This window comes from Adelges cooleyi, unplaced genomic scaffold (assembly GCF_023614345.1).
Source record: "Adelges cooleyi isolate 19-005CV unplaced genomic scaffold, UGA_ACOO_1.1 ACOO_flye_CR_arks_rails_tigmint_CR_PRNA_651, whole genome shotgun sequence".
Taxonomy (NCBI): Eukaryota; Metazoa; Arthropoda; class Insecta; order Hemiptera; family Adelgidae; genus Adelges; species Adelges cooleyi.
The window spans coordinates 333,220-350,040 of record NW_026096352.1 but is presented as its reverse complement, the minus strand read 5'-3'; the positions used below and the strand labels follow the sequence as shown (position 1 = coordinate 350,040).

The 16,821-nt window shown below is 34.0% G+C and overlaps 1 protein-coding gene across 3 annotated transcripts; it reads right to left on the bottom strand.

Moving 5' to 3' along the window:
* Nucleotides 1–65: 65 nt before the first annotated feature.
* On the bottom strand, nucleotides 66–12,517 carry LOC126844576 (zinc finger protein chinmo). Of its 3 annotated transcripts, XM_050582865.1 has the most exons (8): nucleotides 12,060–12,517; nucleotides 11,860–11,971; nucleotides 10,846–10,946; nucleotides 4,563–4,725; nucleotides 4,257–4,474; nucleotides 3,630–4,107; nucleotides 3,337–3,498; nucleotides 66–3,070 (listed from the first exon to the last, which is right to left on the bottom strand). In XM_050582865.1, the coding sequence occupies exons 4-8, from the start codon at nucleotides 4,678–4,680 to the stop codon at nucleotides 2,841–2,843; spliced, it is 1,206 nt and encodes a 401-aa protein (XP_050438822.1). In that variant the 5' UTR covers nucleotides 4,681–4,725; nucleotides 10,846–10,946; nucleotides 11,860–11,971; nucleotides 12,060–12,517; the 3' UTR covers nucleotides 66–2,840. The 3 variants fall into 3 exon arrangements, with proteins under 3 accessions (XP_050438822.1, XP_050438821.1, XP_050438823.1); XM_050582864.1 differs by lacking the exon at nucleotides 11,860–11,971; XM_050582866.1 differs by lacking the exons at nucleotides 11,860–11,971; nucleotides 12,060–12,517 and adding an exon at nucleotides 11,575–11,809.
* Nucleotides 12,518–16,821: the final 4,304 nt, after the last annotated feature.

Genomic DNA, 16,821 nt, shown 5'->3' with positions numbered 1-16,821 from the left:
TCACTTAAACAGATATGAATTAGATAATATTAGCTTAATAATTTACATAATTATTAAATTATTCTAAAAACTTATTAAAAGTGGAGGTAGTCAATTTGTACTATACGTCATTATAAATATTACTTTATAATTTTTTTTTTTTTTATAGTGATGTTTACCTAACAACAAAGTATGTATATTATAATAATTAAAAAAAAAACACTTAGTGTTTACTAAATGTGGAATGTCACAACTTATAACAGAATACTGAACAAACATACAGATTGTCTGCACTTAAAGTTTAGTGCAAAAAATTCCCCAAGCAACATAATCTATACATTTTCTTTACTATTATTAAAAACTTTACTTAAGACACCACATATTGTACTTTAAGTTATGTACCAAGCAAGGTATCATTTTGTTTCGATTATCACTAAATAAATAAATAAAAAAAAAGATGATTTGTAAAATAAAAATAAACATAATAATAAAAATAAACCATATTTTATAAGATAATAAAATGCTTGTAACAATCAGAAACTTTTTTTTTTAAATAACAAATGAAATAAAAACATCAAAAACAAATGAGAAAAGGGCAAATCCTATTTTTCAAATGTATTAGATAATAATTTTAATTAAAAACTCAATTGACCTGTGTCGAAAATAAAAACAAATAGAAAAAGAGAAATTGTGTGCACTTTTAAAAACTTGCAGATTAGACTGCAATTTATGAATATAAGTAAATAGCGAAGGTAGTGTTAAGATATTTAGTGGCTAGTGTATACAGGCAAAACACATAATAAAATTCTTAACGGCTTAAATAACAAAATAAATAATAATAAAACATCTTACATTCTAATAAAACTATAACATGTGGTATTAAAAAATACTTGTACTATCGTTACATTAAAACTATTAGAGGCAAAAGAGATGTGATTTTTTTTTTTTGTTTTTTGTTATTTCAAGACTTGAGAGACGGCCACTAATTGCCCCGTTTTTATTTTATACTTTTATTATTATATATGTATGTGTATATATATAATAAATACAACTTTATTATTTTAATTTTATAATCATAAAGATTTACTTAATTTTAAAAATTTGTACATTACAATTAAAACAAAAATTTTGAAAATATCAACAAAATTGTTTATAGTTAAATTTTTTTTTTTGTAACACAAACGTACGAGACGACAAAAGGTAATAATAATAAAAAAAAGTTGTAATCTATTAGAAAACACCTTATCCGAGGTAGTTACGTTAGATTTATACAGAAATAACTATTATATATGATTATTTGCAAGTTTGGATAACACAATAAAAACAAATTCGGGCTTCGATTATATTGCGACTAGTGGAGCGGTTATATGACTAGTATTACAAAAAAAAAATTAACGGCATAAGTTTTTGAGAAATGAATGGTACATTTTTGTGTTTCATAATTTAAAAATACTCGAATATAATAGTATAGTATAATAAAACTTTTAGTTTAAATCAGGTACATTGTCTAAAAAAAAAAAAAAAAAATGTTTACATCATCGACCATATCACAATATTGTACGTCATCATGCTTTACGATGTAAATGAGAAGTTTGTGAATAATACCGGTGTTTAAGAACATAATATAAAACAACATTATCGGCTATAAGTAGGTTGTTCCAAGCTTTGTATCAAATATCCTACGAATAACATACATTTATATATATTTGTACATATATATATATATATATATTTTGTTTTTGTTTGATAATTGAAAATTATTTTGACTAAAACCATCCCTAATAATATTATTCTAACAACATTAACGTCAACAAAATGATTTTATAAGTTTTGAAAATATTAATTATTAAAATTACATTTAAATATTAATCCGACTATAACAACATTGTCAAAAGATAATAAAAAATTATTTTTACACACACTTGGCTATTAATATTTTATTGAGGAAATTTAAAACTACATACTTAAAAATCTACTTTTCGACGATCGAAATGTGATTGACGACGAATAATTATTAATGAAATACTCTGTTATTATTGTTAAAAAATTTTTTACACGAATTTATACTTAAACTAAAGCCAATATCAATTTTTGCACTTGTGTCGAACGCTTGAGAGTTTATATTACATTTTTTATGTAAACCAAACGAAAAAACTATAATCTGGTTTCATTGTAAACCGTTTAACGAGAGCTTGAATTTTCTAAAGTGTTCGAGTAACAATTATGATCATTATTAACAACAATAAATAAATTTTAAAATGTACCATTCATAGCCAATTGTTAATTATATGTATACATATGAGTACGTATAATATATATATATATATATTATATCAATTTAATTTATATTATTATATCTTTTATATGACAAGAGAGCTGCTTTTTATGACTTAACTAACAGCATATTATTATTATATCTTACAGACACATAAGCAATCCACAGAATCAACATTAACATTTTTATTTATAATCTTATTTGTCAATAATATACATATACATAAATATATATATATATATATATATATATATATACACATATACTATTAATAAATACATTACTATATTATGAGTTATATTATATAAATCATTGAGGTAAGTTTCATATTGAGGGCGGCGTCATAAAAATGTATTTTCACCGAAAAACCAACACCGCCCTCATCAGTCTTAATAGTTGCAGAAGTGTTTATGGTTTACATTTGTACTTTAAGGGCAGTTAGTCTGCAGTTTGCTTATGTACCAGACTATTATACTATACATATATATTTATTATTATTTAAACTGGTAGTATAATCCAAGTCTAGCGAGAGGTAGATAAGGTTTGAGGACTATAAGTTTTTGGGAAAGAGGTAGTTTTGGTAAATTTATTGGTTATGGTTTGCAGCGGTTTGTGGAAAAGTCAGGTTTGATTTTACAGCTACTTCCGTTTTATGTTCTCTGGCAATGTGCCTCCTCACCGTATTGTTCCGCGTAAACGTACGAGCACAGTACGGACATGGCACGCGAATTCCTTGATGCCTCTGTCTTATGTGAGCTCTAAGATTTGTCTCGTAACCGTATAAACGTTCGCAGTAAGGACATTGTAATTTTTTTCCTGTAAAAATATAATATCTGTTGTTAAACTCAGTACCAACATAATTTTAATACGCCTATCAGAAGTATACAAATGAATACATTAGTGTTTTAAGCTTTTCTCTTCATCAATCGTTTTATAAATTGTTTCTCCCACAATCGTTCTCAACAAAACTTATTTAAACTTATTGTTTTAAAAAATCAGCTATCGAGTTATGATCAGAAAGTTGGTTATAGGAGATGTTTTTGAGGCCTAAATATTTTATAAAAAAATTTGTATTATTTTACCATCGGCCGTTTTATGAGACGTATCTATTTTCCACGAATGACTCGAAGGAGATGGTGGAGTTGTGCCGTTATCGACCGTTTTCCATTCATTTTGCGTTCCCGTAATTTGAGGATAATCTATAATATTCGGTGCGGGTGCAGGTTCCGGTTTTATTCGCAGATCTACAAAACAATAATATTAAATAAATGTACAATTCATTTAAAAAAAAAGTTAAATTCAATGTTTTATATAACAGCTCTATATACTATTCGTTAATCGAATATAGACAGAACAGTAAAAAATAGTGAACTACCTTCTCCACAGTTATTGGTAACGTTACGATAATGATGAGATGAAGTAGTAGCATCTACAGGACCAGAGTTATTTGTTTGAGGTTGATGAGAATTTTCCAAATGGGTTGTTGGATGATAATTTGTAAGAGCAATAGGCGGTTCCCTTTGTGGTCTAGAGCCGTCCCTTAACACAGACTCTCTAACACCAAGGGTATCTGTGCCTGGAGTAGTGTTCGGGCCGTTATGATGTGCTACACGTTTATTTCTTTGCGGGTCGGGTGACGGAGGATGTTGCTCGCCATGCATGCTTGTTTGACGGTAGTTAGTATTTAAATACGGCAGGGGACTAAATGAGGTAGAGGTTGACTGCAGCTGAGCTTCTGCTGATCCATTTTGTTTTTGTTTAGGAGACTCGATGGATGTTTTGTTTTCACTGTTACATTGTTCTTGTTGACTGGTAAATGACAATTTGTCATATTCAAATGACAAGCCTTTGACCTATTATAACACAAACATAAAAAAATATATATAGTTTAAAACTATCAATTGGGCTTTAATAAGGTATCAGTTATGTTATCATTACAACAATACATTGTAAATATCGGATACATAAAAGTAATAGAGCAGCAAACGGGCCACCGACTAACCTGTAAATGGTCTGCGGTTTTCAAAAAGCTAGAGAGCCTTTCTTGAGAAATCTGTACTTCTCCTCGATACATGAACTCAAGTAAAGATTCCATGTTAGTAGAAGACGTTCCATCGAGTATAACTATTAGACTCGTTCCTAGCGGGGTAGCTTCAAATATATCTTGAAAATGTTTACTACATGCCGCTAAAATTAATTTGTGAGCTTTGAAAGTTTTGCCTGTAAAAAAATAAAAAATAATGATTGTTAACGAAACATATTATTGTACCTATAGATTTATTAAATATTTATTATTCTTATCAAGTACCTTCACAAAACAGTGAAACATCAGTCAGACTTTCTGATTTAAAAAGGCTGTCAAATGCAGTCACTAGATTATTACTGAAACTGTTCCACTTGAGGCAAAACTGTTGTTGTGGGTCCATTCCAGATTGTTTAGAGAACACAATTTAAACGTTCATAACAGTAGCCTGAAAAATAAATAAAATTGTATTAGGAGGTGTTACAAATAATCTGAACTTCTAAAGTAGGAATTAATTTAAGAAAAGACTATGCTTTTGATAAAATTAATTAATGAGTTAATATTATGCATTTATAGTAATAATTCTTAATGTTCCATACAATTTGTGTCGTACATTAACTGAATCCTTATGTCGAGGCTGTTGTATTGCATTTATGTATTTGTTACAATTCCATTGGCAATGTATATTGAAAATTAAATCAATAAACTATTCTTTCGGGTAACAAGATGAGCCTTACGGGCTAAATGCATCATGCGGTTATTTAAATGAACATTGCTACTCATATGGACGAACAAAATCATAAGTAGGCAATTGTGGTTCTTAAACAGTATTTTCTTTGAAAATAATAAAAATATTAATTTAATGTTTACGCCAAAGTGAATAGATAAATATCTACAAGCTGGACATTAGGCGAATCGGGTTTTTGAATCGGACAAATTGACATCTTCCCACAAAAACTCTAGACAATTGATGAAAGGGTGGGAGGGGGGGAGGTGTGTTGGAAATTGAAGTATAAATTGTTTTGTGTGTTTGTTTCCTTTAGAAAACCCAAAACAATAGAATGTAATAAAATCAGAGAAATAAATACCTACAGATGAAGTGATCATCTAATCCGTAAGCATATTGAATAACACAATATCAAATTAGATCTTGAAAATTTGGTCGCACCATACACCAACCAATATAAGATTGTCAACACTTGACACGACTGTAAAACCAGTTTTTTTTTTTATAATATCTATTTAATAACAATCGGTCAAAGAGTAATGTGCAGGGTGGTATAAGACGTCATAATAATTATGATTACTCATTATTAGTATCAGAGGTATCAGATTTAATTACCACTGTCAAACAGACAATGCCTAATCCCATCTCATTTAAAGAAACTAGTTAACAGCAAAATTATTGTAAATTAAATGTTCTCCAAACACAAATGTAAGATTATTGAAATATAATAAACTACACAACGTATTTAGAAAACAACAACTTTCTTGTTATGTCTCTGTACCCGAGTACTTCACGGAAAACTAATAACTTTACAGAGACTAGTTAGTGCATAAATAAAAAGGAAACATTAATATAACATAACAATCTAAGGTCTCATATTTATGTAAATTGTTTCAAACAACCACTTATGCGATTTTTAGAATTTTTTTTTTCAGTTAAACCAAATAATATTAATAAAAATGTCAACTTTTTATTTTTATTGTGATTTCTGTCTCCAAAGTTTACGAAACTGTAATGTAAATTTTATGTTTTAAAATGTCTAAGATACCAATAAAACTAAGTTAAACAACATTGGGGTTACTGAGACTTGACTGTACTGTTATTTTTAGAGAGTTGGTGTTTTATACAAAAATTTAATTTTGTCAGTACTTTTACACTGAAGCAAGAGGAACAGTGTACGACGGAGTAGTGATATACATCAGTAGAATCTGTATAAGGCCAACATGTCCAAACTCAAAGTTTTATGTGTTGCCTAAATATTTTCAAAACATTCAATGTAATTTTGGTTAAGTTACTCTTAGAACAAAATCATAACATACATAGTTTTGCCAACATTTATTGATTTTTTATTAATAATAATTTTTCCAATAGTCTGCTTGGTCTGGAACTCATATTCAAAAATAAAAAATATTTATATTAAAACAATGGAGATGATGGAAGACTTAACAATATAATTTAAAATGGATTAGCAAAGTATCGATTATCTATAGAGTTATTGAAATAAAAGTTTTAGAATGTTAACATGGTCACCATACTTAAAATATTATTATAAATTAAGTGATGACAAAACATAATTATTAGCTAAACTAATAATTATGTTAACTACTATCCTACTATAAATATTAATTAAGAGATCTGCTGTCTAAGGATTGTTTATTTTAAGAAATAAAATAAAGAAATATTTAAATAAACCCTCAACTACAAAAATCACTCTATAGCGTGTTTAAGTTTTGGCAGCAATATGTTACCACCATCAGCGCTCATAACAAACTAAGCGTCTTCAGTCTGTTGTGGTTAAAAATTTATTTAAATATTTAATACATTGTAAAATGTTTAATACATTGTATAATTTAATATATTTAAATTTGTTTATTTATTTATAATTTTTGTGGTTAAGAGTTTATTTAAATATATCTTTATTATATACCTAACTCTCCAAAAAAAAAAAAATTTCGGTATATTACACTATTTGAAAGAAAAAAAAATGCGAGTCGCCTGGTGTAATAATGATTATATTATATAAGCAATTGTTATTGAAATAAATAGAATAAATTTAAACGTTTTTCCTTGAAGTGTGAAATTTGGTATTTTGGAGTTATGCCCATTGCTAACTAGGCTGACGATATGTATGTATATATATATAAACTTCCTTAGTCCCAATCTAGTAGCCCCAATTCTGATTATTCTACAAAGAGTCAATGTTTTCGAGCAAAAAACAAGCTAGAAAAAACTTAAGCCACACTTATGGTATATATATTTATATATATATGTAGATATAGCAGATTTCTTATTATTCACTAAATTGTCAAAAAAAGTTTGACCATCCAAGAATACATTGTTTTTTATATAAAGTCGAGTAATTTTTCACTATCAAAATCAACAATACTCTGTACTGAAACTAAATGGCAACACGATCAAAATTTATTAAAACTACTTTTTTTTTGTAAAATTTAATCCTTAATAATGAGATACGACCAGGGCTTGTTATTCCCAATGACAATAATGTAAGGCGTCTATCCACTATCAGTTTTAACCAGACTGGTAAAATGTTTCTGGTTCTAAATTATGGCGGTAGATACTGTGAGCGTTGACAATCAACGCACAGGCGCAATACAGCTAAGAAGGACGCAGTACCAACATAACTAAAAACAGTAAAAAGAACTCTACAACGGCAACAATTTACACACAGCAAAAAATACATGCCAGTGAGCGATCTATTGTACTTATAATCAATGATACGATGCCTTGATAGGCATTTGTTGATGCACAGTGAAAAACAGAAAACGTTACCACATACATTTGTTGATCGAGGTGCAACATTTAAGTAATGATGTGTTTTTACCAGTTCATCTAGTGTGACGATATTTTAATTAAAAAAAGGCATTTAAATAAAATACCGTTACGCCGCTGCATGTATTTAGCTAATAGGGTCAGACCCTTCATCTCTCTCTCTCTCTCTTACGTTTAACGTCCATTATTCCCACCGATCGGGATTTGGCGGTTTAGATTTGGCATTTTTTGTCTTATAGCAGGCTGCTAACCTAACGCTACCAAACAAGTTGGCCCCAGAGAGAGGTACAGGTGGCCATCGGACAATTGCCTGCCTGGCTGAACAAACCGCCAGTGACGGAAATTCAAATCTGAGACCGTGCGTTGATACACTGCCACCAGACCCTTCCTACTTATTGTAACTATTATAAACAATTTTTTTCTTTTTTGTTCTTTGTACCATATCACTGTAATTTAAGTTTATTAATTGTAAATTGGGCAAAAGACCATATTGTATAATAAAATAAAACATTCATACCAAAATATCTTACAAGTCCGATTTTATACATATATATATATGGTTGTTACTAATTGTGAAATCATTTCTACAACTGCTATTCAACAAAAATCAAAATTCGGTTCAGTCATTTATATATAATTTACAGTTTTAGTTCAGTATTTTGTAACTTAAATCAGAATTAACGTTAACGGATATAATGGTCAGTAATACAAATTATTATAAGGCATCCCACTTGATACTATACTTGTCCCAAATAAGAAAGGCAGCATATTGCGCATTACCACTAAGGCTTCTAGTACTGCCAGAGCCCCGTCAAACCCCCTCTACGCGTCGGGTTGTTAGTGAATACTGAAGACGCCGTCGTCCGACAGCCGTCTGCAGGTCACCAAGGCGTGGAAGGAGACCTAGGCGAAGTGCAACGTGGGGATGCACAAGACGGATCATATGTCATGCGTTTTTTCAGCCTTTCTTATTTGGGACAGAGTACAGAGGGATCATTTCAATTCCTGCAGCGCCGCGTTATAATTTGTAAATTAAATCTAATAACGAAATATTTTCTACTGCATAACAAGTAGATATTAAAAAAATATTAAATTGGTTTACCGAGCTCTATACCACCATTTTTTTAACTGTACAATGTCATGAAATTCAACGAGGTATTTTTTTATTAACAAATAGGTGCCTAAATCTTAAGAGTTTACTTGTTAAATTTATTAGCCAATTGCCCATGTATAAATTAAAAACTTCTAACACTCATAATGTGATTAATAGTCACAATAATAACGTATGTTAATTTTCTATAGGATATCAAATTACCCACAACATATTCATATTAGTATTGCAGGTACGAATATGTAAGTGGTGGTACAGTACACTAATTTATATAATACAACTCTAAAGTGCATCGCTAAGCAAAAATCTATTTTGAGTTTAACAAAGTTAATGAATGTGGAAATCGTAAGGCCATTATTTGAATTTTGAACATTGAAAACACAACAACCAATGATAGCATTGCAACAACTATACAGAGTCCTATTATTAAATATACAATGCGGACGGTAATAATCAAATCAATATTTGGCCTAGATTAGACTATCTGCTATCAAGACAAATGTAACATTTTCGAATAGCAAACAAACATTTCTCTAGAGTGCATTTTCTAATACAAACAAAAACTACTACAAATAAAACATTTGAATAGGTTAATAAAAAAACATGGGTTTGCTTAAAAATAACTATATAAATAATATATAAAAACAATCGTGACAATCATCTATTTCACATCTAAACAAATGTAATGTTTTCGTTGTTAATATCAACTTTTTATTTTAACGTTCAATTTATTATGTAAAATAACAAAATATGTCTATCACTTATTATCAGATTTCTTATTTTGTTTGGCTACAATAGATTGTGATTATATTTCTAACTCGAGCATTTGAATGGTGTTTTTCATTTAAAATTGTGTTATTTAAACATAACAACTATTATTATTAAGTTTATTATAGTTACAAATAGCAAATAAAATGTCTACAATTGTATTAAATACTACACAATAGATCAACAATAGCTCTCTACAAGGTTAGAGGGCAGTATGACGATAAAACTTACATTCGAATGCAGTGTAAATATTGTCATTAGCAATATGAATGTGTTTTATTTTTTTAAATATTTACTTAACAATTCTAGACAATATAAATAACTCAAATCATACGTTCGATATAGTATAAATCATAATGGAACCAAACCCAAGTTAAACAAAATTAGCAAGGACCTAAATGTCAATGCATTTATACGATAAATAAATGTATACAGTGAATAGGTAGCAACACTTGTCATTTGATTGTCATAAAACATATTAAGTAGGTACACAAAAGTGAAAACAATGAAAAATGTTTGAATAATGCAATTTTGTGACTTATTTAACCCTGTGGACTCGTTAAGCTAATTACGAATGCACTGTATAAATTGAATTCGAGATTTTATCTAAAGCGTACATCTATTTTAACAATGTTATCATAGAGAGTACGTAATACAATTAATAATATCTACACGGATGTTTTTATATTATACATAGGATTGTAAAACTAAAGAAAAAATAAGTTGGCCAAACGAAATTTCAGTTTTGAACTGAAAATTTAACATTAAAAAAAAAATATAATATACATAAAGATTACACAATTGTATTGTTAGTTTATGATGTGCATTTAACTTTTGAAGTACTGTGTTATTCAAGTATCGGGCAATAGTGTAACAATAACTTCCGATACATACGATTCAACACTAAGTCTTGAGTGAAGAAGATAAAAAAAAAAAGGTTAAGAAGACGCGATGCTAAGAGTTAGAAAGACGCAGTATCGCACGAGTTGCGGTTTAGTGTATTGAGTATTTTTTGAGATCAGACACCGAAAATCGAACGATAGATCGTAGAGAACGCGCTCGACAGAATAGAATAATAAGAGTGTATTAACTATTAATGGTATTACGTATATTATAGGTACGGTGAGAACGTAACAGACTACAAAACAATAAGTAGATATATATGGACTTACCGCTCAGATGGCTGCAGTATCGCAAACGGTTCCGTCAAACGTGCATGGCGCGCGGGCGGACAACGAGCCGAATGTGTCCGAATGTAGTTGTCGTTGTTGGTCTGCGCACATAAAAAAAAAAAAAATGTAAAAAAAAAAAACCTTATTAATCTTAAGTAGCTAAACCCGTCGGGGGGTTTTTTTAAATTAAAAAAAAACGTAAAATTAATGTTATTATCGATCCGATTCGATTTGGAAACGCGAAATGAGAATATTGAGAACGAGGTTTTTGGTTTTTTTTTTTAATTTAAATTTTCCAATTTCTTTCTCGGCGGGCGAGCCAGTGTAGAGGGGGTGCGCTTTTTTCCAGTCTAGTCCATTACCACCGTCGCCGAACGGACGAGCTCACCATCAAACGCGCAATGATAGCGACGGCATCAGCTGAGCAAGTGGCGAGCACAAGCGCGCCACAAATCCGCTATGGTGCAGCAGCAGCAGCAGCAGCGACGACAGCGGCCGCGGCGGCGGCGGCGGCGGCCGACGGACGTCGATCATTAATAATTTGACATAATATATAATGGGTATAACTATTGTTCGATTAGGCGTTTTTAAAAGTAGGTATAATACCTATGCACGAGCAATTAATGTAGTAACACGGTAAACTCCTCCTCGACGGTGGTGGACGCGATAAAGGAAAAAAAATTGAAAAAAAAATTTGATAATAAAAAAACAAAAAATATAATATTATACCTAGGATGGTAGGTAATAGTAATAGTAATCACAATCGCGTATTACACGGTCGCTGTCGATTAATAAATTAAAAACACGTGTAATAATAATTGCAATAACTGAAAAGCGGCGATTAAGAAAATATTATTGCAATCGAGCGGCGTCTGCTATTATCACTGCAACGGCGGCGGCGCGGCGGCGGTAGTGGACGACGCTGGGGCATTTGGATAGAAAAATTCCTTCGGGTTACACAATAACGTATACCTATACTAATAATAATGATAATGATAATAATTTTATAATAACCGTCGGTATTTTTTTATTTATTAACACACACACACGGTAAACGGCGGCCGACTGTTTTTTTGCGCGCGTGCACGACGGCGGCGGACACCGTGCGATGGACGATTTTACAATACTGAAATGAGAAAAAAAAAATAATAATAAAATATTTTTCGTTCACTCTTCCTTGCACACACACACACACACACACACGATCGGGTTACCTTGGCGAAACTCTCCCCGCAAAATTATTACTCTCTTGCGTTGGCGGCGGCGGCGGCGACGACGACGACGGTGGACAATGTCTCTCTCCCCGCGTACAAACAATAGTTGGCGATTTTCAACGTAAATCCCACGACCGCATAGTGTATAATACGTAATATAGGTATATATGAATATATATATAATATATAGTATTTGTGTTTATATTATATTTTATGCAATAAGTGTACATATATAGTGTATGTATATATTTTATCGTTAATTATTAATTACACTATTTACGACGACAGTGTGTACGCGGCGGCGGCGGCGGCGACGACGACGACGACGGCGGCAGCGTAAGACGCATAACGTTTCGATGGGGAAAAAAAAAATTGCAATCCTGCACCTGGGGGGGAAATATCGCGGCGTGCCGTGCGGATGGCGGAATATTATTACGGATGGATGAAAAAAAAAAACGCACTCGCTCGGCGCGCATACACACTATCGCACACACACACACACACACACACGCACACGCACTTGCGTTTGGCACGGCCCACGGGTAGCTGCGGGCGGGCGGCGGCGGACCGGAAGGCGAAAATGGCATAATGCAGTAGGCGAAACCGATGAGTCGCGAAGTTTGGCGCGCTGACGTTTTTGCATCGGCCAAAAACGGCACTAGGCCCGGCCGCGCCGGCGCATTGGCCGCGGTGCTGCGGCCGCGAGCGGAGGGCCGCCGACGACGCGCGCACGAGATTGCGTTCGACGGCGGCGGTTGCCCGTGTAACCCCCCTCGCCTCCCCCCCCCTTCGCCATCCGCGCGCCCCGCCAGTGTGGGATGGAATTTTTTTTGTCTTTTTTTCCTGCGCGACGACGACGGTATCGACCGCCGCCGCGGCCACTCTCGGTTTTTCGTCGGTGCGGCGCGCGCGCGCGCGCGCGTGTGCACGGTGTTGCAGCGCCCGTACAAGGTGCAACACTGCGTTCGACCTTATGAGGCGGCGGGCGGGGGGCGGGCGGTCGTGGTCGTCGAAGGCCACAGCCGCAAGAAATCGAAGTGCGCACGCGGGCCCCGGAACGCTTGCCAAGCTGAGCGCGAAGGTTTTTTTTTGTGCGTCCGTCCTACCCACTCCCCCCGCCCCCGCCCATCATCATAACCCGTTCGCTCCGTCTCCGTCGCTCTAACGCGTCATAATAGCACACGGGTATCTTCTCTTGGCCGTTTTTTTTTTTTGGTTTTCGTACCCGTTATTATTATATTTTCGTTGTGCGTTTGGTTTCCACACACACACACACGCATAATATATTATTATTTATTTATTTTTTTTTTTTTAATACTTCTTTGCCGTCGCCACGAGGTTTACAATAATATTCTGCGTGTGTGCGTGCGTGCGGCGGCTAGCTGGCGCGCTGGAAGGGCGGCGGGAGGACAACAGTGCGTTCTAGGTCTGCCGCTGGCGAAACGCTATACCACGCATACTACATACCTATTGCCGTGATAATATTATGCCATACGTCTACCGCACTAAAATATTAATATGCGTGCACGCATACCACGGGCCTAGCCCGCCGCGCGGCCGTGTGCGGCGTACGCGAGGTACCCGCAGTGTCGATAACCACGGTACGATAATCATATTATTATCGTTTAAAGGCCAGCGTTGTCCACGACTTGTCAGACTTCCTGTATTGCCGCATAATGTATCATTATCTCGTATCTGTAGGCCGAATAATCGCTGGCCGGCTGGCACCGTGATATTATTATATTGTATTATTATTTTATCGTTGAACAATGATAATGACGGTAAATGGTTTTTGCCGTTGAATAATGTAATACACGCGAAACGGACACGGTACGGCACATAATTTCGCCCGCTCTTGGACTCCCAAAACCAAGAGAAGACCGGGGGGGCGGGCCGTGGACGTTGGAAGACAGCAGGGGCGGCGGATAGGGCCTGGTGGTCTATGCTTATCCCGGTGGCCTCAAAATTTGCGTCACGTCACGACACGTGTGACGCTATAGGAGGAGATGGTAGATAAGAAAATCAGCTGAAATTAGACTCTAAGAGAATCTTTTGATAGGTGATGGGTGGAGATTGGAGGGGAAGGAAATACTGAAGATGTGGGTACATGTAAAATTATTTATTTATTTTTGTTATTTTCCAACGATATGATAAGTGCTTTTAATTTTTTGGCAAAGTATCTTCATGTATAATAATTTATATACCGACACCTATATTGCCCTCTCCATGCGCTACAAGTTACTTATTACTCTTTCGGTCACTCGAGCAAGATGCGAGCGTGGTTTCTGGAAACTAATATATGTATTATGTTAAATTATACTAGGAGTGTCCCTGGTGTACCTTGTCTCAAGACTTAATAGACAGTTTTATGATTATGTTTATTGAGGAAGGATCGAAACGGTGTGGACTTAATTATTCTTGCGGGTTTAAATACAAATAAACAGACAATTCAGCTCTGTACACAGTAGGGTATCTATTAAGATTGACATATCTAAACATTTTCAAAGTTCCCAACTGACACTTTTGTAGCTTTGTGTAAATAATTATTGTCGAATAATGCTCAGAGCCTAGGCGTCTTGTTTTTTTAATCGAACAACTTTGGTGGTATTTTATCAACGAGCAACCAAATCTTATAAAAAAAATAAAAAGTAGAAAAAAATATAACTCAAGGACATATTTTAGTCGCTCCCGTTTTGCAGCCGACCTCTTATTATGTTTTGTTTGACTGATGGCGGCAAAGATTGGAAAACGTACAATCCAGCAATTATAACAACCAGATAAACCCGTTTTCATCAAAAATTGTTTTTTCATGGAAATATTATTTACAATTCAGTGCAACAGCCAATAAAATCGAACCCATACTTACGAAGATAACACAAAAGACATTTCCCCCCGTCCGTTGTATTGAATGGGATAAATCATTTTCTTTTGATAGCTCTAGAAAATGTTGAAATGGAGATAGGGAAAACACCATCTGTATTTTTGTACAGAAATTAGACTTTTCAAATGTTATGCGTTCTACGTGTTACTGTATGGGGAGTCCAAACCTGGACACTAACTATAGTTAACATGTAGGGAAAATATTGAAACTTTGAACTTTTAACAACAATACAAGTTCGGATATCATGAGAAATAATCAACGACACTAAAATATACTTCAGCTTATAATACAAAGAAAGACCGAAGGCAGTAAGAAACAATTTAATAAATCCCCTTCCTTTTACAACAGCTTGCGTACGAGACATTTTATCTCTAATCTCTTATCACTCTTATCTCTCTTATCACTCTTATCTTATCAGATAAATCATCAGAAATATCGATTTTTCCGGTTGTGTGCCAAAGTAGACATAAAATGTCAAAAGAAGTGTGCGGAGAAGACGAATATCTTGGTCGAAGAATCTCTGCGACTGGTAGGTATACAATAAAACATCAAATTATATTTCGGACATTGCTTGACAGCAACATTTGGTATTGTGAATGCACCACGACCGAGACTGGTCAACATTGTTATTGTCTATTGACGACTAGTGAAAAGAAAACCGTTAGCCGAGATGCTCATAGAGAAATCTTTGTTAACATTTTTTTTATATATCAAGTGTAATCAAATGCATTTATATAATATGCACACTCGCAGAGCGACCGTAGGTGCCTGCAGGGAGTAGAACAGCTGGGAGTGTGTGCATATTATTATACTATACTGCACAGGTATTATAATAATAGATACTATCGGTGCATGTTATTTACAGTATATAGCAGCATGACCGGATTCAATTATACAATAACGAATTCAATAGGCTACAGTTCGGTCGAGCGTGATAGGAGCTATGACGTCTCGACTCTAGGTTGCAAAAAATGAAAAAATACTTAATCCAATTTTACACGTTCTCCTATACCACAGCATAATATATTGTAGTAGCCGTCACGATTCTGGGGGTCGAGGAAGGTTCTTATAGGAATTATATATATTATATTTGTAGAACGATTCGTCAGCTTCGCAGCTCATGGCCGTCTGTACCAATAGACAATGTGCTGGCCATAGGTATAGGCATTGTGTACCGTCTAACGTGAAAAATACTACAACGGGCTGGGCTCGTTGAGATGGAACACAAACCGATTGGAAAGAGACCGCTTATTGCAATACTTAACGTATAGAACGTGACGGGAATGTGCAATCGAGAAGGACGCACTATACTATAGATAACAACACTTGGTCTGGAGAAATTACTATTTGCCCAAGGAAAAGCAGTTATGTTTGGCTATGTCGGTTTAGGTATTCCAAAACTATAACCGGCCTTTTTTAATGGCGACTATCTACAATTTTCGGAACAGAGAAAACACCCAAAAAATCTACCACCGGCACAAACGCGTCGTTGACAAACCAAAATATATATACAATCAATAAAATCAGCAGTGATGCCAAGTTCGGAAACAATAATTTCCCATATTTCCCCCATTGCGCTAACGTTTGAATAAAGGAAAATGTATTTATTTATTTTTTTTAATTTTATTCAACATCATTGTGGTGTTAAGGATCTCGTTTTGAGGAGGACACTCTGCTGGGAACCGCTGCACGATATATTGTTGTTTTTTGACCTACGCCTGTGAAACAATGGAACCGGCAAACCGTATCGTCGGCGGAGCGCAATGCAATACGGTTTGAACTAGGAATGGTGGTTAATAAGTAGTAAGTGCTATGATTGTAATATTTATGTTATTATGCCGCACACGTTTTCAAAACCGTACAGTAATTTTACACACACTG

Coding starts and splice junctions, on each gene's coding strand:
- LOC126844576 (XM_050582865.1), bottom strand. CDS start 4,680: ATGGACCCACAACAACAGTTTTGCCTCAAGTGGAACAGTTTCAGTAAT. Junction 4,108..4,256: donor AAACCGCAGACCATTTACAG/GTTAGTCGGTGG, acceptor GTGTTATAATAG/GTCAAAGGCTTGTCATTTGA. Junction 3,071..3,336: donor GTCTCATAAAACGGCCGATG/GTAAAATAATAC, acceptor ATATTTTTACAG/GAAAAAAATTACAATGTCCT.